General features: G+C 65.2%; 9 protein-coding genes across 9 annotated transcripts; 4 read left to right on the top strand and 5 right to left on the bottom strand.

Moving 5' to 3' along the window:
• Positions 1–378: 378 nt before the first annotated feature.
• On the top strand, positions 379–826 carry EMIHUDRAFT_354520 (hypothetical protein). Its single transcript, XM_005776285.1, has one exon. It carries the CDS (start codon positions 525–527, stop codon positions 690–692), a length of 168 nt encoding a protein of 55 aa, XP_005776342.1. The 5' UTR covers positions 379–524; the 3' UTR covers positions 693–826.
• Positions 827–1,177: 351 nt separating this feature from the next.
• Positions 1,178–2,728, bottom strand: EMIHUDRAFT_463590 (hypothetical protein; the record flags this gene model as incomplete). Its single annotated transcript, XM_005776284.1, has 6 exons — positions 2,055–2,728; positions 1,943–1,987; positions 1,845–1,861; positions 1,677–1,757; positions 1,393–1,515; positions 1,178–1,276 (listed from the first exon to the last, which is right to left on the bottom strand). Exons 1-6 carry the CDS (start codon positions 2,674–2,676, stop codon positions 1,178–1,180), a joined length of 987 nt encoding a protein of 328 aa, XP_005776341.1. The 5' UTR covers positions 2,677–2,728.
• A 1,538-nt stretch (positions 2,729–4,266) lies between these two features.
• Positions 4,267–5,783, bottom strand: Fpg1-1 (putative formamidopyrimidine-DNA glycosylase; the record flags this gene model as incomplete). The annotated part of the gene is made up of 3 exons (XM_005776283.1): positions 4,982–5,783; positions 4,672–4,830; positions 4,267–4,587 (listed from the first exon to the last, which is right to left on the bottom strand). The coding sequence occupies exons 1-3, from the start codon at positions 5,765–5,767 to the stop codon at positions 4,267–4,269; spliced, it is 1,266 nt and encodes a 421-aa protein (XP_005776340.1). The 5' UTR covers positions 5,768–5,783.
• Positions 5,784–6,993: 1,210 nt separating this feature from the next.
• Positions 6,994–8,479, top strand: EMIHUDRAFT_206888 (hypothetical protein; the record flags this gene model as incomplete). The annotated part of the gene is made up of 2 exons (XM_005776282.1): positions 6,994–7,037; positions 7,828–8,479. The coding sequence occupies 2 exons, from the start codon at positions 6,994–6,996 to the stop codon at positions 8,477–8,479; spliced, it is 696 nt and encodes a 231-aa protein (XP_005776339.1).
• A 65-nt stretch (positions 8,480–8,544) lies between these two features.
• EMIHUDRAFT_206887 (hypothetical protein) lies at positions 8,545–9,066 on the bottom strand (the record flags this gene model as incomplete). Its single annotated transcript, XM_005776281.1, has 3 exons — positions 8,545–8,742; positions 8,929–8,988; positions 9,013–9,066. 3 exons carry the CDS (start codon positions 9,064–9,066, stop codon positions 8,545–8,547), a joined length of 312 nt encoding a protein of 103 aa, XP_005776338.1.
• Positions 9,067–13,507: 4,441 nt separating this feature from the next.
• Positions 13,508–14,393, top strand: EMIHUDRAFT_435469 (hypothetical protein). Its single transcript, XM_005776280.1, has 2 exons — positions 13,508–13,618; positions 13,697–14,393. The coding sequence occupies exons 1-2, from the start codon at positions 13,580–13,582 to the stop codon at positions 13,868–13,870; spliced, it is 213 nt and encodes a 70-aa protein (XP_005776337.1). The 5' UTR covers positions 13,508–13,579; the 3' UTR covers positions 13,871–14,393.
• Positions 14,394–15,530: 1,137 nt separating this feature from the next.
• On the bottom strand, positions 15,531–17,265 carry EMIHUDRAFT_206883 (hypothetical protein; the record flags this gene model as incomplete). The annotated part of the gene is made up of 4 exons (XM_005776279.1): positions 15,531–16,100; positions 16,166–16,383; positions 16,454–16,554; positions 16,625–17,265. The coding sequence occupies 4 exons, from the start codon at positions 17,263–17,265 to the stop codon at positions 15,531–15,533; spliced, it is 1,530 nt and encodes a 509-aa protein (XP_005776336.1).
• A 437-nt stretch (positions 17,266–17,702) lies between these two features.
• EMIHUDRAFT_206882 (hypothetical protein) lies at positions 17,703–19,926 on the top strand (the record flags this gene model as incomplete). The annotated part of the gene is made up of 5 exons (XM_005776278.1): positions 17,703–18,180; positions 18,349–19,353; positions 19,521–19,564; positions 19,635–19,746; positions 19,868–19,926. The coding sequence occupies 5 exons, from the start codon at positions 17,703–17,705 to the stop codon at positions 19,924–19,926; spliced, it is 1,698 nt and encodes a 565-aa protein (XP_005776335.1).
• A 387-nt stretch (positions 19,927–20,313) lies between these two features.
• EMIHUDRAFT_206881 (hypothetical protein) lies at positions 20,314–21,451 on the bottom strand (the record flags this gene model as incomplete). Its single annotated transcript, XM_005776277.1, has 4 exons — positions 20,314–20,598; positions 20,684–21,196; positions 21,280–21,318; positions 21,383–21,451. The coding sequence occupies 4 exons, from the start codon at positions 21,449–21,451 to the stop codon at positions 20,314–20,316; spliced, it is 906 nt and encodes a 301-aa protein (XP_005776334.1).
• Between the last annotated feature and the right edge of the window lie 113 nt (positions 21,452–21,564).

Raw genomic sequence — 21,564 nt, 5'->3', positions numbered from 1 at the left:
GCTGCCGTCGCCCCTCTTGTGTCGCCCCTCCCGTGTTTGTTGCGGCCGCCAGCCTGTATCCGACGCCTCCCGTGGACCGTGGCCGCCCCGGGCCCCGCTGCTGTCCCTCATTCTTAGAGCGCGGAGGTTTCGAGACGCTCGCGTCAGGGTGAGACGCGACGACCAACGGTGAAATATGTGATATGTCGTGATTGCACTTTTTCCGATTACGGACCTTTACGCTTGCGGTGCCGCTGCCGGATTTTTTCGGCCCCTGTGTGAAGTGTGTGTTATGTCTTATGCGTGTGTCGGAGTGTACGCACACGGCAAGAGAGTGTTTCCTGTTTGCGTGGATTGTGCTGCTTTTTACTGTACGCTCTTTCACGCGTTACGGGGAGGACATAAAACACTAAACAGCCGACCTCAACCGGCGGTCGGTGAGCGAGCCCGCCCGCCGCTGGCTGGCTTCTGCTCGAGGGGGTGTTCTCAAAGCTGCTCGAGCCCCTGGCGGAGAGGAGGGGGGGCGGGCGCACTCTCGTCTTGCCATGACTGCCTGTGCAGGGCGAGTTGGGAGGTGGGTGGAGAGCGCGGGAGGGGGGTCGTTGGATGTCGGACGCGCGGTGAACGGCGAGAGCACGGGCGGCGGGGCGGGCGCTCGTCCGCAAGCGGTCTCGCACCCCCCCTGGGTGCCGCGTGGCGAAGCCGCTGTCTAGCGCGTTCGGGACCGCTGTGCGGCGCGCGGGCGCGGGGCGGGGGCAGAGAGAGAGAGCTGCCCCCGCCCTCGAGTGCCGCGCGCCGGGTGAGTTGGTGTGTGTGGAGGCGCAAGGGGGTTGGGCGCCGGGGGGGGGGGAGGGGGGGGGGGATTGTATCTGGGGGGCGGACAGGCGGGCGGGCAGGGAGCGGCGCCTCCGGGATGGTTGGGATGGTTGGCAGATGCGGGGCGGCGCCTCCCTCCTTCTGCCACCTTTCGTCGCGAGAGAGCGTCATCGCAGTGCCGCGCGCCCCAACGAGGAGAGGCGGGACGAGCCAGCTGGGGCGTGCGCCCTCTGCTGAAGCCTCTGCTGAAGCCGCTGCCCGCTCTCGCAGCCGCATCTCTCCCGCCGCCGCCGCCTCCGGGCGGTGGCAGTGCCCGGACTGGGAGAGCCAAGTGTACAGGGGGGGGGAGCCAATGTACAGGGGGAGGAAGCTTGTCGCGCCGCTACACGTTGGACGCGCTGAGCTTCCTCCGCAAGTGCTCTCTGGCCAGGACGGGCTCGTACAGCGGCGGGTGCTCCTCGTCGACGCAAGTGGGCAGCGCCTGCGGGAGGGCTTGGAGGAGAGGGTCCGGGGGGAGGGGTCCGGGGGACGGGTCCGAGGACCAGCGACTGCGTCTGCGGTGCGTGGGCAGGCACAAGAGCAGCGCGCCTCGATGACCGCCTCGTTATGCGGACCCGTGAAGAAGGGGATGGAGAGGCGGGGCGCCGCGGCGGAGGCGCTGCCGGCGGGCGGCTTCATCACGCGGTGGACGGTGGAGCGCCACCGGCCGTTGGTCCACACCTGTCGGCCGGGGCCGCCCATTCAAGCTGCGGTCTGGCCGCTCGCCGCGGTAGAGTGTGTGCACGCGGGAGTGTGTTTGCCGGTGGAGTGTGTGTGCACGCGGGAGTGTGTGGTGTGGTGCGGGAGTGTGTGTGTGGTGCGGGAGTGTGTGTGTGCCGCGCCTCGTACAAGTCTCCGATGTTGACGACGAAGCAGCCGCGCACGGGTTGGAGGGCGTGCCAGTGCCCGGAGCGGAGCTTGACCTGCGGACGTGGCGTGGACAGGTCCGAGGAGCGTGCGGCGTGCGGCGTGAGAGGCCTAGGAAGTGTCTAGGAAGTGTCTAGCTCCGCCTGCAGCCCGCCCGCGCCTGCGAGGGTGGTGGGAGGGGGAGGGGGTGGGGAAGGGGGGGGGCGGGTACAGCCTAGGCAGCATCGGGGCTCCCGCGCGCCTTCCTCGCCCAGGTCGCTCTCGTCCTGCGAGAGGAGCGTGAAGCCTACGGGACGTGTCCGGACAGGTCGTGGACGTGTCGCGGCCCTCGTCCTGCAGGAGGCGGGGGAGGCCGGTGTAGTCGGTGTGCTCGCCGTATCGGACGGCGGAGGAGGCCTGCTCCGAGGCGGAGAGGGCGGGGTAGTAGGCGAGCCGCAGCGACACCTCGGCGTGCGGCGAGTAGAAGCGCTCAAAGTAGTCTGCCGGCAGGCTGAGCGCGGCGGCGGTGAGCTGGTGCAGGCAGCCGAGGACTCGGAGCAGCTCGCTGTGGTAGGCCGAGGCAGGCTTATCGAGGCAAGTCGGCGCCGCCGCGGGGGAGGCCGGCTTGAAGATGAAGGACTCCACCAAGTCGGGCGGCGCCGCCGCGCTCGCCCCGGCGCTGCGGCCGCCGTCGCCGCCGTGCGTGTCCCGCGTGCGTGAGACAGCCTCGGTGCCGATGCCGGTGTAGCCGCCGAGGGGGTTGCCGTACGGACCGTGGCAGTAGGCAGCCTTCGCCTCGGCGCTCCGCTCGAAAAACTCGTGCGCCGCGGACCGCAGCGCCCCCACGACCTCTGGCGCGACGCCGTGGCCCGCGACGACAGCAAAGCCCACGTCACTCATCGCGCGGTCCCAATCCGCAGCAGCTCGCGCGCGAGCGGCGTCGTCGTGCGCCGCCGGGTTTGCGAAGGGCGAGATGTCGATCGTGGCGACGACCATGCGTGCGACTTGTGGGCCGCCGACCAGCGCCTAACTCGGGTCTGGGGCTGGCAGACCCCAGCCTGGAGCCCCAGCCTGGGGTCTGGGGCTGGCAGCCCCAGCGGGGTGCGGGGCAGAGCCCCGCGAAGAAAATTTCGTGCCTTTTCTTGACTTCTATTGGCCGTGAGGAGGCATTCCTCGAAGAGCTCCCCTCCGTCTATGTTCCACTTACTTCCACTTGAACGCCGCCCCGGCCTCATCCGCTCCTCCGCCCCGCTCTCCGTCGCCGAGGCCCTGACTGACCGCAACGCGATGGCACAATGCGCCGATGCGCTCGGCTCTCCATTCTCTGTGCCTCACCGCGACACCTCGTGTGCCAGCGGCCCCCGCGGCCGCCGCCACCACGTAGTCCTCGTCTTCCATTTGGATTTGCGGCGGGCGCCCGGCAGCCAGCGGCAGCCGGCGGCAGGCAGCAGCCAGCGGCAGCGAACGCAGTACCACACGGCAATCGACTGGTCGGCTCTGAGCTCTGTGCCAATTCGCCGCCCTCGCGCTCCAACTCGTCCCGCCAACTCGTGTACCCCCCCCCCCCCCCAATCTTCTGGTTCCACTTCCTACATGCCTCTATTTTTTCTTTCCCTCAGGAGGACCCTGAGAGACGGATAAAGTCTTGTAGTTGCCTATGATTTGCGAAAGATACACTCGATGTATCTCCACGGTGTATCTTCGGCGTGTATCTTCGGCGTGTGTCTGGTTCCACTTCCTACATCCCTATTTTTTCTTTCCCTCAGGAGGACCCTGAGAGACCGATAAAGTCTTGTAGTTGCCTATGATTTGCGAAAGATACACTCGATGTATCTCCACGGTGTATCTTCGCGGCGTGTATCTTCGGCGTGTGTCTTCATTATAAAGGGTGTATCTTCGAGTCACGAGTGTGTCTTCGAGTGTATCTTCGGTGTATCTTCGCCCGGACACGGCGTGACACGCCCCTCGCCGCCGGTTTCAATATAAAGATAAATACAAAGATGAAGAAAATAAGCGCCGCGGCGGCGTCGCATTAGGCGCTACCGCTAGGACCTGCGGCTTCCTAAGTCAACTTTTTGAGATCCGTTTGGCTTAGCTATAACACCCGAGTTCATAATGACAAATCTCGTGCTTCACGTCAACACACCGAGATACAGTCGAGATATGACCGAGATATTTTCAGAAAGTTCGTATAGCTTAAGCCAAAAAAGCAAAATGAGGAGGCCGTCCTCTCTTTCTCTCGTCTCAAAAAGTTGACTTAGCTCTTAGAGGAAGCCGCAGTCCCCAGCGTCCGAGAGTGTCACCGGCGCTTATTTTCTTGATCTTCGTGGCCACGGCCACGACACTCGCTCCAGCTGCCACCCTCGTTGAGATCGCGCCAGCGCACCACCATCACGCGGCAGCCTGCCGCGACCTTCGCGGCCGCTTCCCCTCTGGCTCCTCCGCGGTGACCGGCGCAGCCTCCCGCCGCCGTCCACCTCCACGCGGCGGCTCGGCCCGCGCCTGCTCGCCCGCCGCCTCATCCACCGGCTCGCAGGGCGCCAAGCTCTCGGCCCGCACGGCGAGGACCTCTCCGCGCACCTGTTCTCAGCAAGACTCGTCAAGGGTCGCCGCCCACACTGCGAGGCGGAGCGGCCCAGGTCGCTGCGAGTGCGCCTTGACCTTCCACCGCCCAGCCGTCGCCTTGCCGGTGCACCGCTTCAGCACCTGCGCCTGCGCGCCGTTGAGGTCGGCGCGCGACGCGAGGCCAGTCAGCGTCGCCCACCCGCCCGCCAGGATGGCAGCCGAGCCTGCCCCACCCGAGGCCGCGGCCCCGCCGCACGCCGCCTCGCCGCTGTCTGGAGGCGCCCCCTCCGCCGTCCCTCGCTTTGCGCGCCCCCCCGCCTTGCCCTTCCCCTTGTCCTTGCCCTTGTCCTTGCCCACCGCTTCCTCGCCCGCCGCCGCCGCCCCCGCCACCTCGCCCGCCTCCGCCGCCCTGGCCCCCGCCTTGACCCCCTTCCTGCCCCCCGCCTTGCCTTTGGCCTCGCCTCCCGCCTTGCCCGCCGCCTGCCCCTTTACCTGCCGGGCCGGCACGAAGGCCGTCGTCCTCCCTCCGACGGTGTCAAAGTGGATCCGGCCGAGCGGCGACGCCATCGAGCCCGACGTTTGGCCCTGCACCGGTGGGCGGCGAGGAGGGAGGCGAGGGAGGGAGGGCGGCGGTCAGGCGGAGCGGGAGGGGTGCGGGCGGGCTTCAGGGACGGTCGGGAGGGGGGTGTGGGCCGGGCTTGCGCGCCTGCCAGCGGTGGTGGAAGAGCCAGCCGACGGGGAAGTCGCAGCCGCGCTCGAGGCGGCCGCACGCGGCGGTGCAGACGGCGAGCACCTGCGCGTGGATCGCCGCCAGCTGCTCCTCGGAGAGGCTCTCGCAGGGCGCCGCCGGCAGCACGCCCGCCTGGTACAGCACTTCGTCAGCCACCCAGTTGCCAACGCCGCAGACGACGCGGCCTTGGTCGAGGAGCGCGGCCTTGATCGGCGCGCGCACCCGCCGCAGCACGCTCGCGAACGCCTCAGCCGACGGCGGGTCCGTGACCGGGTCGGCGGCGAGGGCGCTCAGCGGCGGCCGGGAGAACGGGTCGGCGCCTCGGAGCAGCACCCGCCCGAAGCGACGCGGGTCGGTGAAGGCCAGGCGGACGCAGGGCGCGGAGACGCCCGCTGCATCGGCCATCAGCAGCTCCAGCTTGGTGAAGCGAGGCGGCCACGCCGTCTCGTCGACAGCGAATGACTTGTAGACGGGGGCGGCGACGCCCTGCACGATCACAGCGCCGGTCATGCCCATGTGGATAAGGAGGCACGCGCAGCAAGCGCCGCCCTTGCTCTCGCCGAGCTCCAGCCAGAGCTGCTTGCCTCGGCGACGCACGCCGAGCACCCACCGATCCTGCAGCGTGATGGCCAGGACGTCGGGCGTGACTTCCTCTGCAATCACCTTGTCGTCGAACTGCCCTTCACGCGGCCCGCCGCCCTGCTCCACGGCAATCAGGGTGGCGATGCGGCGCCCAAGCGTCGCAGCCTCGATGGTACTGCGCTGGGCCTCCACCTCCGGAAGCTCGGGCATCGTTGCGCGCGGCTTGGCACTGTGGAAGTCCGCGAAAGGTCTGCGAGAAGAATTTTAAAATTCGGGGGACCCAGCTGCGGACTGGCGCGTGCTAGAGAAGATTCCGCGCTTTCTTGTTGCGTTCTTTCTTTACCCGGTCGGCAATTCCCTCGTTCGTTCACTTTCGCGCGCAACAGCTCTCTCTCTCTCTCTCAACGCGGTCACCTTCGCGGATCGCGCGCAGAAAGAAAGAACAAATGACAACGCATACGAGCGACCGTCCTGGGAGGAGGACAGACAGACGTGAGATGACGTCCCACCTTTGTTTGCAGGAGGATTTTGGCAAGGGGGAGGGCGAGGGGCGGCGCATCGCACGCGGAGAGGGACTTCTGAGCGACTGACTACACACACGCGACGAGGGGGAGGGGGCCTCTTTCACATAGGCGACATCTCGGCGGCACGTGGGTGGCAGGCTCTGGGCACTAGGGCAGGCTCGGATCCTCCCCCTGGTGCGACATGTCCGACGCGCGACGGGCATCGGGCAGTTCAGGCTCGAGACGGAAGAGGGAAGTTCACGGCTGAGGGAGGGTGTAGAGGATGTAGAGTGTAGAGCGCTGTAGAGCTGTAGAGATGTAGAGCGCTCTGGAGCGCTGTAGAGCTGTAGAGCTCTACATCCGCCGCGGGACGAAGCGCCTCCGTTGTAGAGCGATGTAGAGCGCGATTTTGCTGTAGAGTATGTTGTAGAGGCTCTACAGCCACAAACCGCCGGGAAGGCAGTGACTCAAAGAGGTCGAGCCGCGCTAATGGGGTGTCTCCGAGCTTACTGGAGCTCTGATGGACGGCCCTGACTATCCCTGACACACAGAGAGTCACTCTGATGGCACACAACACCCCATAACTGCGTCATCACCAGCCTGCCATGCGTCGCCGGTGCCGCATTCGTCGCTGTGCTTCTTTAGCAGGCGGTGGACTGTCGGCTGCGAGGACGGTCGCATTTGCGCGAGGCGAGGCGAGCATTCAGACGCGTTGCATGCGCCATGACTCGCGCCAGCGCGTGCGGGAGCTCCTGGCTGAGCGTTGAGTCCAGGCGAGTTGCGCTGGCCACGATCGCTACGCCGAGCCGAGCTGACGCGCCGAGGCGCCGGCCAGTCGCAGCCGTGAGGCATGCCATAGCAGCAGAGGCACCTGCCACCCATTGGGCGGGCAGACAGAAGGCCAGGGCCGCACTGGCAAGTGCAACGCGCCTCATGTCGGAGAGCGACCGTGCCTCGTTCGCCGCTTATGATGTAGAGTTTGTTGAGCACTTGAGCACTTGATAGGGTCGATTCCGCATGGTACGGGACCCCTCCGATCGTCTCGCCCTCCCTCACTGGTGTGTTCATTGGGGGGGGTCATAACAAGAGTTTGTTAGAGATTTCACGTTGTAGAGCGCCTCTACATCGCTCTACAACGGAGGCGCTTCGTCCCGCGGGCGCGGCGGATGTAGAGCTCTACAGCTCTACAGCGCTCTACAGCGCTCTCCAGCGCTCTACATCTCTACAGCTCTACAGCGCTCTACACTCTACATCCTCTACACCCTCCCTCAGGTTCACGGGGCTTTGAACATTCTTCTTGGCTCGAGTGGGAGCGGCGCGGTCGCGCTAGCTGAGGGCAAAGCCAACTTCTTTCTTTTTTGAGAGCGCCTTCGTTGTTAATAATACAAACCCAATGGTCCCTTGTCGCAGTCACACACACACACATACGCACACGCCGCTCCGCACCGCACGCCTAGCACCGCGCGCCCACCCGGGTAAAATTGTGCGTCATGCTGCCCGGCGTTTCTCACTTTCCGGGACAGCCCCGCCCTTTTGAGGCAGGAGGGTGTGACGACTACCGTCTACCCCGTACGCCCTGCCGCTTCTACCCCATCGCCGACCGCCCATTCCCCCCTCCTCGTTCCCCCCTCGTGTTCTTCAGCCTCGACAAGCCCCTACCGACGTTGAGCTTCTGCCCTGCACACACCCGGAGCTATGCATTTCTTTTTCGACGGAGGGCTGCTTCGGCGTACGGCCGACAGCAGCAAGAGTGCTCTCTCCTCTCAGGCCGCTGCCCTCACCGATGCTGTGGGCCGCCTCCCTCTGCAGTGCCGCCGCTCTTGTCGTCGCGACTCGGCCGAGCCAGCCCGCGCTGCTCTCATCCAACGTCCTTCGCGCGGCGCCCATCTTGAGCAGCGTGGAGGACGACTCTGCGGAGGAGGCCCGGCGCTCTGCCCTCCGGCTGCCGCCGGAGCAGCCCGATCCCGGCCCCGACGACACGGGCGATCCGCTGGGCGGTGGCGAAGACGAGTTTTTCCGGGCCGCCGAGGCGCGTGTGCGGCGGCGGGCGCGCGATGGGCACTACGAAAAGTTGGGCACCACATCGCGCTCGCTCCCTCTCGTGGCTTTGCTGGCGCAGGTTGGCCTCGGTGGCGCCCTCTCGCTTGGCTTTGGCTATTGCTGGCTCGTGCGGGCGGAGGCGGACGCGGGAGCCGGCTGGGCGGTCGAGGCGCTCTCAAACGCGGACGCATGGTTCATTGGGCCCGCACGGCTCGTATTTTCGCAGCCGCCGGGCGGCCCGCTGACCCTCGTGTACGCGCTCGCAAACGCACTCAATGTGCTCCGCTGCCTTCCTCTCCTCTTCGATCGCGTGCTCGTGGCGCGACTGCCAGGGGCGGGAGAGACGCAGACGGGCGGCGACGCGGACGCGGACGGGTAGAAGAGCTTGCGTCTCGAAAGGTTGGTTTTTTGGTCTGATATATGTGTGTATGCGTGATGCGTAACTTAATGGCTACCAGCGTGCAACGCTGCCAGTCCAACGCCCCCTCTCCCCACGACAACGACTGGCTTGGCCGCCATGGCGGCGCCGTGCGAGCGGAGCAGCTGTTCACATTCGACGTGCTCCCAGAAGATAGCCTTGTCCAGCGCCGTGTCGCCGTCGGAGACGACGACGGACAGGTCGGCCCCGGCGGCGATCAGCACCTCGAGGCAGTCGTCATGCCCGTACCGGGCGGCAACCGAAGCCGCGGTCCACTTGTCTGCGTTTGTCACATTTACGTTTGCGCCGGCCTCGACGAGAAGCCGGGCGAGCTCGTGGTCGCCGTTGAGGCAGACCCACCAGAGTGCGGTCGTTCCGAGCTCGTCCTGCCAGTCGAGGTCGGGCCGCACCTCTGGTGCTCCGCAGTAGCTGCCGCCCTCGCGCAAGAGGCGCTTCAGCTGCTCCCGCTCCTGCGCGCGCGCGCACGCGTGTACCTCCCAGCCGAGCTCCCAGCGCACGGCCCTGTGTGTGCTCTCGTCATCGCTCATCGCGCGGCCCTCGTGGAACGGCTCAGCCCAGGATGCGCAGCCGACGCAAATATAGAATTTACAAACAAAAGAACTCTCTCTGCCAGCAGACAGGCTCGAATAGAAGGAAAGAGACAAGTTTACAAGAAAACTCCTCGCACAACACTGGGCACGGGACTGGCGCGCACTGGCACTGGCACTAACACAAAAAAGAGAATAATAAAATAACGTACGGGCCCTCAGCGGACCTCCCTCTCGCTCGCGCTGCTCGCGCCGCCCCTTGGCCTCGAGCGCCTTCTCTGCCGCCGCGCGCGTGCCGCCGCCGCTGCGGCGGAGTGCGCGGCTGCACCTTCACTGTGCGCCGGGGAGGCGTTGTTGGAGGCTAGGACGCAAGCGTCCGTCGCCCTTTTCAAACTCGGGGCCCACTCCGCTACGCTCCGACCCGAATTTGGAGGGCCTGAAAAGTTTAAGGTGTTGCTGCGCAAAAGGGTGGGGAGCCGCGGCGGCGCCGCAGGCGCGGGCGCGCAGTGGAAGCACGCTAGCCATACATACTCACGCAGAGAAGCTGACGGTCGGGGTCGTGACGGCTCGAGGGTGCGCACACTAGCGGCCGGACGCCTCACCCGCGGACGCCCTCACCCGCACGCGCACCCTCCAACATCGCCGCCGAGCCCAACGCCCTGCCGTCAATCTCGACGAGCGCCGCACACCTGCGCGGACAGTGGGCAGACGTTGCCGCCTTGTGTCCTCGTGTGCCCGGAAAGCCTCGAGCCGGCGCGCACCGGTGGCAGCGCAGGATGAGGCGGCAGCAGTGGAGGGTTGGGGCGCATTCGCTGGCCCCGACGCGCCATTGACTGGGTCGGGGTGGTTCCTCACCCCTCTGGTTTCAGTCAAGCGGGAAGAGTCTGTGCAAGGGGGGCGGATGGGGCTGGCTGCGTCACCTTGGAGCATGAAAGCTTCCTACAGTAAGGCTACTCGAGTACGCAGCACCTTGGCTTGGCCCCCGAGCGGGGAGGCGGTCGACGACGCGCAGCATGGCGGTGAGCGCAGCCTGACGACGCGTCTTGATGGACGGATCCTTCTGCGGGCTGACCAATTCCGCCCACCTCTTGACCGGCGGCTTCGTCACCAACATGCGCTCGAGAGGCGGAGCAGCCTCGATGCGATCCAGTTCGGTAGCTATCTTGTCGCGCAGCGCATCGTCAAAAGGCAGGTTGTTACAGGCGTCGCGCGCGTCCCCGAGGTCACGCAGGAGGCGCCCCCCTTGCCCTTGCTTCGGTACCTCCCGCAGCAAGCGAGGGTGAGCGCGCCGTAGAGCTCAATCCCAGCGCAGGCGAGCACCCCCGTGTGCACCGCATCGGAGTTCTTGCCCGTCTGCAGTATACGGAAGTGCCTGTAGGCCGTTGCATTCTCAACGGCCCACCCAGCTACCCCGTGTGCCTGCTCGCCAAAGGACAAGTCGCGCTCGTGCTTGCACAGCATTTGCCAAGACAGCCCGTCGTTGCATCCCTGGAGCTCCCAATTCCTCATGCGGAAGCCGCTGCTCACTCCTTGGCGCAGGCAATAATATGAGACAGACAGCCACCGGTTTTCGCCGATATCGACGGACATCCAGCTCATCGGCACGTTTCTCGTGTTATTTCGCTGTCTGCCATCATGCCCGTGCATCACAAACGCTCAGGGCAGCTGTGGCTCCATCGCCGCTAGCATTAAGCCGCTGCGGTGCGGATTGACGTATGGCTGAGTCCTTCCTGCCGTTGCGATCCAGTAAAGCGCGCCTTTTTCATCGAACCTGTGAGGCTCGGCGTGGGTGTATCCACCTAGCTGCTCTGGCAACGAGTCAAACTCGCAACTTATTGTGACACCGCAAAAATCGAAGATTATCTGGCTGCATGGCTGAAGGCAGAGGCAGCGGTGAGCAGAGCAAGAAGGTGTAGAAACGCGAGGACTGCTCGTTCGCCAGGGCTGCGGGCGATAGCTCTTCCATAGCGACACGAATCAATAAGATAGCTCTCGTCGGTCTAAGAACTCCCTGTAGTCTTTGTTCATCAACTTCCCCATCGCATCGCAGTAGTGCCTGGTGACTGAGAACCCCATGAACCAATACTTCTTCCTCTGCAGGGCTGGCAGGTCAAGTGGTTGCTGAGTGCGCACGCAATGGTCGTCGAGGATGTGCAAACTAGGATCACAGCTCGGATCGGTCTTGCGAAAGATCCGGTTGTCGCGATCGAGGGTCCTGCACTCGTGAAAGTCGTACACTATGCCTGCGCACCCAGCTTGGAGCTTGCAAGTGGGGTCCTTCACCTTGTCCTTCTCTTTCGTGCAGCAGTGCGTGTCTACGCGCCCGTACGCCTTTCTCTCCTTCTGCGGCCAGGGACACGTGCTGCGAATCACTGTTGGGGCCATCGTCGGCGAAGTTGTTGGGACTGTAGGACTAGCTGCGGGCACGGTTCCGGCTGTGGGCGCTGCTCCGGCGGGTGCAGCATTTACCAGAGGCGGCTCCATATGTGTTGCAATAGCCCCCGGCGCTGTGGTTGCTGCAGTGTGACACCCAAAAGGTGTTGGACAACGGTGACACGAGGGCTGGGGGTGTGAAGGGCATAACCATGGTTGCGTGCAGACAATGGAGATAGAGCAGCCCCGGAGCGGAGGCCCGCCCGGGGTATTCAGTGTGTCGCGGGCGCCTAATCGGGATTAATTCCGTCGGGCGCCAACGAATTTACGTTTGCCGTCGGTGTTTCGCAAGCGCGCCTGGCGGCGGCTTGTGCTATGCCTGCTTTGGAGCCCGACGGGAACGCGGGAGCTATGGTCTCCCACCCTCCTCCCCTATAGCCTCTCACAGTCTGGCGACAGTGGGGCTCCCGTAAAACGAGGCGATGTCTTGGCACCAGCTGAAGCTTGCCCCCGTCCACGGCCCACATCACATGGTTTCTGCACGGTATTCGGATTTTGCTATTTGTTCGTGTGGGGGTATATTGCAGATTTGTCAATTGTACCGCGTCTGCGACGCGGGCGCCTTGCGGGCAGAGCCTTAGCCACCCTTTATATCTTGCGCGGTCAGAAATTCCTCTTCCCCTCTCAAGTTGTGTAAAAAAGAAAAAGGAAACTCGCTCCCGCCCCCGATCGCCGACTGTGGTTCAGCTGGTTTGGTTCCGTGCTGCAGAGCAATGCCGCCGAAGCCCGCCCGCGCGCCGGTGCTCATCGCCGGCGGCGGTCCGGTCGGCCTCTACACGTCGGTGCTCCTCTCGCGCTTTGGCGTGCCCTCCATCCTGCTGGAGCGCCAGCGCGCAGGCATCCCGCACCCGCGAGCGCACCTCATCAACACGCGCTCGATGGAGCTGTTCCGCGAGGTGGGGCTCGACCAGCGGGTGGAGTCGCTCGCTCCGCCGATGCGCGAGTGGCGCGAGTTTCGGTACTGCCGGAGCCTCCTTGGCCGACAGATTGCGTGCGACGACCACATGGCGACACCGGCGTGGGACGTGCTGCAAGAGGCGTCGCCCGCACGGCTGACGCACGTGTCGCAGCCGGGGCTCGAGGAGGTGCTGCGCGAGGAGGCGGCGCACCTCGCCCCCGAGGCCGGCTCGCAGCTCCTCTTTGGCTACGAGTGCGCCCACTTCGACGTGCTGCCCGGAGGAGGAGTTCGCGTCGAGGCGCGGCGAGCCACACGCGGCGGCGGCGGGGAGGGAGGCGGCGAGGGCGAGGTGATCGAGATGGAGGGGAGTGCTCTGCTCGCGTGCGACGGTGCGCACTCTCCCGTCCGCCGCGCGCTCGGCCTCCGCCTCTCGGGTGCTGCCTGCTGCAGCGGGGCTTCAAGCGCGTGAGGAGGCGCCGTTGACACGCCCAGCCGTACATAGGACCGCCTCCGCTGCAGCACTTCAAGAGCGTGCACTTCCGCGCGCCATCGCTCGCTGAGCGCCTCGCTGAGCGGTGTGGCCGCGCCCAGACTCGCGTCCCCGAGCTGGCCGCCTGGAGCCGGCCGCCCTCCCCGCGCCCACCTCTGGCCGCGCTCTCCCCCTCCCCAGGCCGGCAATGCTCTACTTCGTCTTCCACCCGGAGGCGGTGGCGGTGCTCGTGGCGCATCACATGGGGCGCGGCCTAGGCTCCCGCCCGGCCCTCCTTCCACGCTGAGCCGCGCCTCTTCACCGCTGTTTGTCCGGGCAGGCGCGGCGAGTGGGTCGCGCAGCTGCCCTTCTTCCCGCCGCTGCAGGACTGGATGTTAGTCTGTACCATCATGCTGCGATGTCTCTCAACAGTGCCGCCCTCCTTCCCACCGCCGCAGGACGGCACGGCGCTCGACGTCGCCGAGTGCGGACGGATCATCGAAGAGCTCGTCGGCGGGCTGCTAGCCGACCCTCCGCGCTGCTCACGACACCGACCCATCGCATAATGACACCGGCCCATGGCACCGCCCCATGACACCGCCCCATTACGCGTCCCCTGGCACGTCCTTGACGCGTCCCCTGGCACGTCCCATGACGCGTCCGCAGGCGGGCCTCTCCCGGACCTCTCTGTCTGCTCGGCGGGCGCGTGGCGCATGTCCGCCAAGGTCGCCCAGCGCATGTCGGTTGGACCGGCACGCCACGCCCTCGGCGGCGCAGGCTCACCGCGGCCGAGCCGCGGGCCCACCGACGGCCTCGGTGCTGCTCTCTAGGTTCACTTGCTGGGCGACGCGGCGCACCAGTTCCCTCCTGCGGGCGCCTTCGGCATGAACACCGGCCTGCAGGACGCGCACAACATCGCGTGGAAGCTCGCCGCGGTCCACCACGGGTCCGCGTCGGAGCGAGCTTCCCGTAGGCGGAGGGTCGAGGCGGTGGATCGAGCGTGAGGGGCTGCCTTCCGCGAGTAGGAGCGGCTCCTCTCGAGCTACGACGCCGAGCGCCGCCCTGTCGCCCACGCCAACGCGCGCCTCGCCGTCCACAACTACGAGCGAGGCCTGAGGGTGGCTGAGGCGCTCGGCCTGCCCGCTGCAGCGCCCGACCTCGCGGCGGGGGCTCTGGGCGCCGCGTCGCGCGCCGCGCCCGCGCCGGTCGCGAGGGCGTTCGGCTCGCGCCGCGTGGCGCAGACCGCCAGCGCCGCCCTCGACCTCGCCCGGTCGGGTCTCCTCTCCTCCTTCGGAGACCGCGAGAGCGGAGCTGCGCGCGCGACGCCGCTCGCGGACCGACTCAACGCCGCCGGCGCAGCGGCCGGCGTCGGCGACGCGCGGGTGGCGGCGGCGGCCGCCGTCGTCTCGGAGCGACGCGCGTTGCCGCTCCTGTTTCCTCGGCACGAGCTCGGCTTTGCGTACCCCGCTCGCGACGCGCCGCGCCGCCAGGCCCTCGGCCTGGACGAGACTGAGGCGGAGGTGGAGGACGAGACCCTCCGGCTGTGCGGAGCGCCAGGTGCGCGGCTCCCGCATGCCCGTGAGCGCGCCCGTTCCACTTTTTTGACCCGCCCTGCACCCGTCCAGGCACGCGGCTGCCGCACCACTGGCTGCACGCCGTGCCGCGCGGGAAGGAGGGCGGGCCCGAGGAGCGACCAAAGGCGGACCCTGCGGAGCCGGTCTCCTCACTGGACCTCCTCCATGCCGCGTCCGGCGGCGGCGAGATCCTGCCGCCGGAGAGCGTTTCGCCCGCCGCCTTCACTCTCTTCGTCGACGCGGAGGACGCAGGCTACTGGGGCGGCGGGGCGGCGATGCTTCTGCGCTCCAGCGGCGGTTCGGAGCGCGACGCCCCGCCGCCGATGCTGCGCGTAGTCGCCGTCGCCACTTCGGCCGTGGAGGAGCTCAGCGCAGCGGCCGCACCTGGCGCCCTCCTCGTGCAAGACCCGGGGGGGTGGAGGAGCAAGCTGGCGGCGAGCCCGGCTTGCGCGGTGCTGGTCCGCCCCGACGGGCACGTCGCGTGGCGAGGAGAATCCGCCGAGGAGGGTGTCGCCAGTGCGCAAGACGCAGCGGACCGGCTTGAGCAGGTGATGCGTGCCGAGCTACGGAGATGAGTGTGAGGGTTCTCGATCGGTGTTGTGTGGGTTGAGTGCGGCTACATACATCCGAAGAGCGCCGTACCTGAGTGTGTGCATCGCTCCTCTTCCACATCTACACCTTGTGTCTTGTGATGAATCGGTTGCGCAGACTGTTTTTTTGTTTTTCGTTCCAACGAATGAAAACGGTCAAACTCTGTGCCGGTCTGCGCGGTGGAAAGGATGATGTTCGAATGAAAATCCGGCACCGAGGCCTGGGGCTCTCAAGCCTCACAGGCTCAGTCCCCCCCCCCCCCCCCCTGAGTCCCCCAGTGGGTCGTGGCCAGGGTCGTGAGAAGCTACTGACTTGTGACTAGCTTCAAGATGCACAGAGCGCGCGGCGCGGGAGCGAGAGCGTACTTTTTGAGTTATCTCCCGCACGCTCAAGCTGGACCTACACACCTGAAACGCCAAGCGCCGGTTCGCCTTCGCACTCACATCGTGTTGCTCCCATCAAAACTCGCGTGTCAGGGGCGTAGATTGCGGGGTCGAGATTACTTCTTCACCATCAAGAGTGCCGCGCCCAGTGTCCCAACAGCGGCGGCAGCTCCTGCTGCGAGCACGGTCGACTTCTTCTTCTCCTCCGCCACCTTGGCGTCGTACTCGATCTGCGCTGCCATGAGCTCGGCCGTGGCGTGCTGCTCTTGCATGCGGTCGACCATCGACGGGCGCACGGTAGAGGTCCTTTCTGAGGCGATCGAAGCCCGTTCGTCCGCGGTGACGCCCTCGACTATAAACATCTTGTTGGAGTTCTCAAGGTGGCGAATTCGCTTCACGTCCGCCTCGACCACTGCCGGGTCCGGATGGCTGAGGATGCACTGGCCGGTCGAGGTGAAGAGGTCGATCGTCTTGCTGATTGAGTCGCCCGGCGAAATGTCCTCGTCGACGTGGACGTACGACTTAAAGTTCTTGATCTCCTCGTAGCCCGGGCACGAGACCACCTTGCCGTCAACGTAGGAGACGAACATTATGTTGCAGCCGCTGCCCTTGAAGGGATAGGCGGGCGCCGAAGGGAGCTCGTTCCAAGCCGCGTCGTCGAGGTAGCAGTCGATGCTTGCGGTGACCTACGCCATGGCCGGGGGCGCTCTGAGCCCGAGGCCAAGAGCAGGGCTCCGACGGCGTTCACCACCTGGTTGTAGCCCCCGGTGAGAGCTGAGGCCAGCGGCATCCATGCGCCATTGCCGCCATGGCACCGGCAATTGATCTCGACCAAGCACGGGCCTTGCGCAGTCATCATGATTTCGCTGTGGCTCGGCCCATTCTTGAAGTGGATCGCGTCCAGTGCGCAGCGGGTGTATTGGATCAGCCACTGTGCTGTCTTGGACTGGGGGTTGACCGGCACCATTCCTGTGCGGGGAGGCGCGGGCATTGGTCTGTGAAAGGGAACGGCGATTGTGGGCTGAGCAGGGGAGCACACCAAAGTAGACAAACTGCGAGCCGTTGCGCGGCCGCTTGTCATACTGCCAGACCATCATCGTCTTGTGGTATCCGTCCTTTGACACCTGGTCAACCACGTACCTGCAGCAGGGGAGAGGTGAGGCCTGAGGGCCGGCAGCGCTGGATGGGGACTGTGCTTGTGAGAGCGCACTCGGTCCCCTTGAGAAACTCCTGGATGCACACCGCGGCATCGGAGGCTCCAATCATGCGCTGCGAGTTCATGAGCAAGTGAAAGTGCGCCTGTGCCTCCTCTTTGGTTCGCACTAGCTTGACGCCCTCGGATCCCGCGGATTCCACCGGCTTCACGACAATTGGAAACGGCTCGGAGTCAACAAACTCCTCTATCTCGCCCTCCCAGACCTTGCCGTCGAGACCGCGGACGGCGCGCACTCCAGTCTTCTTGACAGCATTCTGTTGCACCATCTTGTCCCGCCGGTTCTCCATGCCGTTTGCAGTGGTGTTGCCGCGCATCTTCAGGAATTCGGTCAACTTGTCACACACCTTGACGCCGCTCTCGGCGCCGCACATGATCGCGAGCGGCGGCTTGCCGCCCGAGAGCTTGACCACGTACGCCGCCGTGTCTTCGATCGTCGGCCGCTCCTTGAGCTCGCAGAAGTAGCCTTTGGACTCCTTCCACGCTGCCGTCTCCTGGTTGACATGGTCTTCCATCCCCGCGCATTCATCCGTCCAGAGAGCGATGACCTCGTAGCCCCTCTTGGAGACCTCAACCGCCAACGCACCGCCGGTGGTGGCCGGATCGACCACTACCACCACGCCTTTGCTGATCGGCATGGTGTAAGAGCCCGACCCGACGAGGCCGACAGGCGAAAGAACGCGCGGACGGTCGGAATATATAAACATGAAATCGGATCAGCTGTCCTTCGGCTGCTGTGCAAAAGATTGAAAGGAAGAGTAATACATGAAAAACTCGCCGCGACTTTCGTTTTCTGTTTTCTTAAAGGAATTTTTTCTGCCCTTCGCGCGACGACGGGCGCTCGCGCCCATTGCGCACATCAAGGCCATAGGATCCGCCATAGCGCAGAGCTTGCATGCAAGCCGGATCCGTATGCACGTCCAGCATCCCAAAGGATGCGCTGACCGCAGGCTGCGCTGCTTGGTGCTCTCTGCGACAAAAGACGTCGCATTGCGAATTCTGTAAGTGTCGCTCGTGTGAGTTCTGCGTGCCCGTTGAGTTGATCGACCACGTGTATGCCTCCGCTGGCGCATCTATGGTGGACTGCGAGGATGCGATCGAAGTGTCTCCGCCGCTGGAAGAGGTCAGCATTGACATGTGCAAGGCTGCATGTGACGATGCGTTTCCGGAATGCCTCGCCTTCGACTATTCTGGCAGAGGCGGCAGATGTACCCTCCGAGTCGGTGATGGCGAGCCGGTTTCATTTTGTGTCCAGCTCGGCGCATCGACATTCTGGCGGGTCGAGGTGCCATCGGCAGATGCGGACGATGCGAGAGTCGCAGCAGCCAACGCTGCTGAGGCCGAGTCTGAGGCGGCCGCGGAGGCCGCAGCGGAGGCCGCAGAGTCTGAGGCACCTCGTCGTATCATAGTACAGGGCGAGCGGCTACTCGACTCCAGCAGTGGCGAGGAGCTGCTACTGCACGGGGTGAACATCTTTCTCGATTATTTGCGCTTCGACGACATTGCGCTCTTGCGGAAGCTCCTTCCTGCTGCCAACCTCGTGCGCCTTGTTGGTGTGTTTTGGCATGATGCGCCACCTGCCCCGCCGCCAACGGACGGCTCCTCTCCCCCGTTTTGTGCCCCTGCTGACCGCTGCTGCGTTGACGACGAGTCTACCGGCTACTTCGCACCTCACTGCCTCGACGCGCTTCGGACCGCTGTGCAACGTCTCGCCGACGCAGGCTTTTGGGTCATCATCGCCGCGAAGGCCAGATTCGCGGCGGGGGAGTCCTACCCAGAAGCTGCCGACGTCTTCCACGACACAAGACTTGCGAGCGCCTTCGAGGCAATGTGGAGACACATAGCGGCAGCGATGGTTGACCAGCCCATGCTCGCGGGCTTCGAGGTCATGTCTGAGCCACGCTCGAAGGTCACTGAGCAAGCAACGGTCCGGAGGTTTTACGAGAGCGTGTGCAGCGGTGTGCATCTTGCCGATCGCCGCATCCCCATACCATGCGTCGTTGGTCCGACACCATACTACAAGGTGTGGCAGCTCAATTCGTCAATGATTTTACAACTGCCGACGGGTGCGCCTATGCCTGATGTGCTCTACACCTTCGACTTCTATGACCCGTGGGACTTCATTACCGCCGAGCCAGCCGCTGAAGGCTTGGGATACCCTGGCGACTACCCTTGTGGGGTCGCATTCCGGGGATGGGTCCGCAATTTTTGCGACAACGCGTCGCAGGTTGTGCGCGTCGACCGCAGCTGGCTGGAGACGCTCCTTGACTACCCATCGACCCTCGCACGCACACACCGGGTGCCCGTCTTTTCGAATCAGTGGGGTGTCAAGCACTCGGTTCGCTCCGGCCGGCTAGCTTATGCCTCGGACGTGGCTGGTTTGTTTGAAGAGCGACGCATCCACTCGGCTCTGTGGATATGGCGCTCGTACCGCAACGAAAAGTGGGGGTTTGAGCTCGTCCACGAGGACAAGGAGCGCCGCGAGACGGAGGACGTGCCATTGATGCGGCTCCTCAACGGCGTGTGGAGCGGCCAGGTCAGCTCACCCTCTCCCAGCTTGCTGCCGCCTCCGCCGCCACAAGAGGCGGAGTCGCTGGCTATGGGTGGGCGCTTCAAATGCTCCACCGCGCTGGACCCACTCGCCAATTGTTGGTCTCAGCGCTGTTGCTCAGACCCTGCTTACACTTGCTACGTCAACTTCCCGACGCTAGCCCACTGTCGCACGGGTGCGTGCCCCGCCGGTTGGGCGTGCTCCTTCGCGAGCGCAGGAGCACCGTCGCTCCCACCGCGCCCACCGCTCTTGCTCTTGCCACCACCTCAACCACCGGCATTGGCACCGGCTCCGGCATCGGCGCCGGTTCCAGAGACTTTCGATCCACCGCCACAACCCCAGGGTCCGCCGGAGGCCGCCTCATTGGAACGCCGCAGAGCACCCTTGTTCGCCGGATTTCTACTCCTTCTGTCTTGCGCCCTCTGCTTTGTGCGCGCCGCCACGATGCTGCTGAAGGTGAGGCGAAACGGGTTCGCAGTGATGCCGACTGATGAGCCCGACGCTGCCCCAGAAGCGCTGGCGCATCCACACGACTTCACAGTCGTGTCGCTAGCAGACATTCGGGACGGTGGGCTGCAAGCCAGCCAGCCACGCGCATGCCACGAGCCGGCTGAGCTCGACGATGTTGCTTGCCATCCCGTTTGCACGACCGCTACCTTCGCGCGACCGCCTGATCCCCCACCTGCAAGCATATACGCACGCCGTGGCCCAGCTCACGGCCGACCCAGTCGCACTGGTCTCAGCCTAATTCTGGCGGAAGAGCAAGAGGCCGCGCACGCTCGGGGGCTGCAGGCGCCTGCGCGACGATCCAAAGCTGGCAAAGGGAAGGCGAAGCTCGGAGTGCGGGTGGTGGGCGGAAGAAGGTCAGTTTCCTGAATTAAAGTGAGCTGTCTTAGTTACGGCTCTCGCGTAGTAGATCTGTAGATGTGTGTGGGTTTTGCCACTCCCGCCGCGGTGTGTTTGAATCGTCTCAATCGAAGATAAAGGGTTTTGCTCCCGCATGTTCCCCACGTAGCATACGCGCGCGCTCAATCCAAAAAGAGGGGCACAATAAACGCAGGCGGGGCGCTCAACACACTCCACCAGTCTGACTCGCAAAAATGAGCTCTCCACGCTCCACAGTGGCAGTGCGGGGCTACACGTGGTGGAGGGCCTCGCGCGGGTGCGTCGGCCAGTCGACGCCATCGCCCGGCGGCCGCGTGCGGCTGACCAGCGTCCACCCGAGGTAGGAGCGGGTGCGAGGCCCAAAGACTTGCTCCGCGTTGGCGCGGTAGCCGAGCGAGTACTGGTTGCGGAAGGTGCGGCCCTCGCGGCGCGCCTCCATCGCGTCCATCCGGTTCGAGTAGAACTCGATCGTCGTCTGGTTGGTGAGCACGAGGTAGACGTGCCAGAAGAGGAAGATGCCGAGCGCACACAGCACCTACGGGAAGGGTCCGAGCAGAGTCCGAGAAGGGTCCGAGAAGAGTCCGAGACGCCGAGCAGAAGCTCGCCGACGAGCAGAGCACCGCGACGAAGAGGACGGAGGAGTTGCGGGCGGAGAGCAGGTCGTGGCCCTGCAGGTGGCCGAGGAGGCAGGTGCACATGACGAAGACGCAGCCGGCGGCCAGGTGCAGCAGGAAGAGCAGAAAGTACCGGTAGTTGAAGAAGCCGACGCAGTTGTTGACCCACGGGCAGTGGTGGTCCATCTTCAGCACGCACCGGTTGCACACCGAGCAGTGGTGCGTGCGCGCCGGCTTGGGCACGCGGCACCGCTTGCAGAAGCGCACGCGCGGCACCGTCGAGTCGCGCGTCGCCCGCTCCGCCGCCGCCTCGACCGCCGCGAGGTGGTCGCCGGGGAAGCCCGGCCGGGTGAGCAGGCAGCCCCAATAGTTGAAGAGGATGTTGAGGAGGAGGTAGATGCCAAACGCGTGCACGAGCCCGCTGGCAACGACGCCGTAAGGCGCGGTGACGTACACGGGCGCCAGGCCGAATATCCACTGCACCGACACGAGCGCGATGAGGCTGTTGGCAAGAACCACCTGTGAGGCGGCAGGAGAGAGTGCGAGAAGAGAGAAGGGAGCGAGAGAGGTCGCGGCGGGATGTGCTCCACGCAGGCGCGCACCAGAACTGGCCCAACGACTCGGAGCAGCAGCGAGAAGGCCTGCAGCGTGGGTGGGCAGAGTCGGAGGAGAGAGCGCAGCACGACCGCGCGCCAGCGCCCGCACCCAGTCGATCCAGCCGATGGCACTTAATACAACACGCTGGATGCAGCGACAGTTGACGACGCGCTTCATGCAGGTTTGCGGCCGCGCTCAGGGTGATTAGCGCTTGTGGCACTCGGGTCTCGCGCGCTTATGGCCCTGGTGCCGCAGAGCAGAAAAAGAAAAATCGGCTGGTGCGGGATGTC

This window comes from Emiliania huxleyi (genome assembly GCF_000372725.1).
Source record: "Emiliania huxleyi CCMP1516 unplaced genomic scaffold EMIHUscaffold_28, whole genome shotgun sequence".
Classification (NCBI taxonomy): domain Eukaryota; phylum Haptophyta; order Isochrysidales; family Noelaerhabdaceae; genus Emiliania; species Emiliania huxleyi.
The sequence above is the reverse complement of the archived record's forward strand: the minus strand, read 5'-3'. Positions and strand labels throughout refer to the sequence as shown.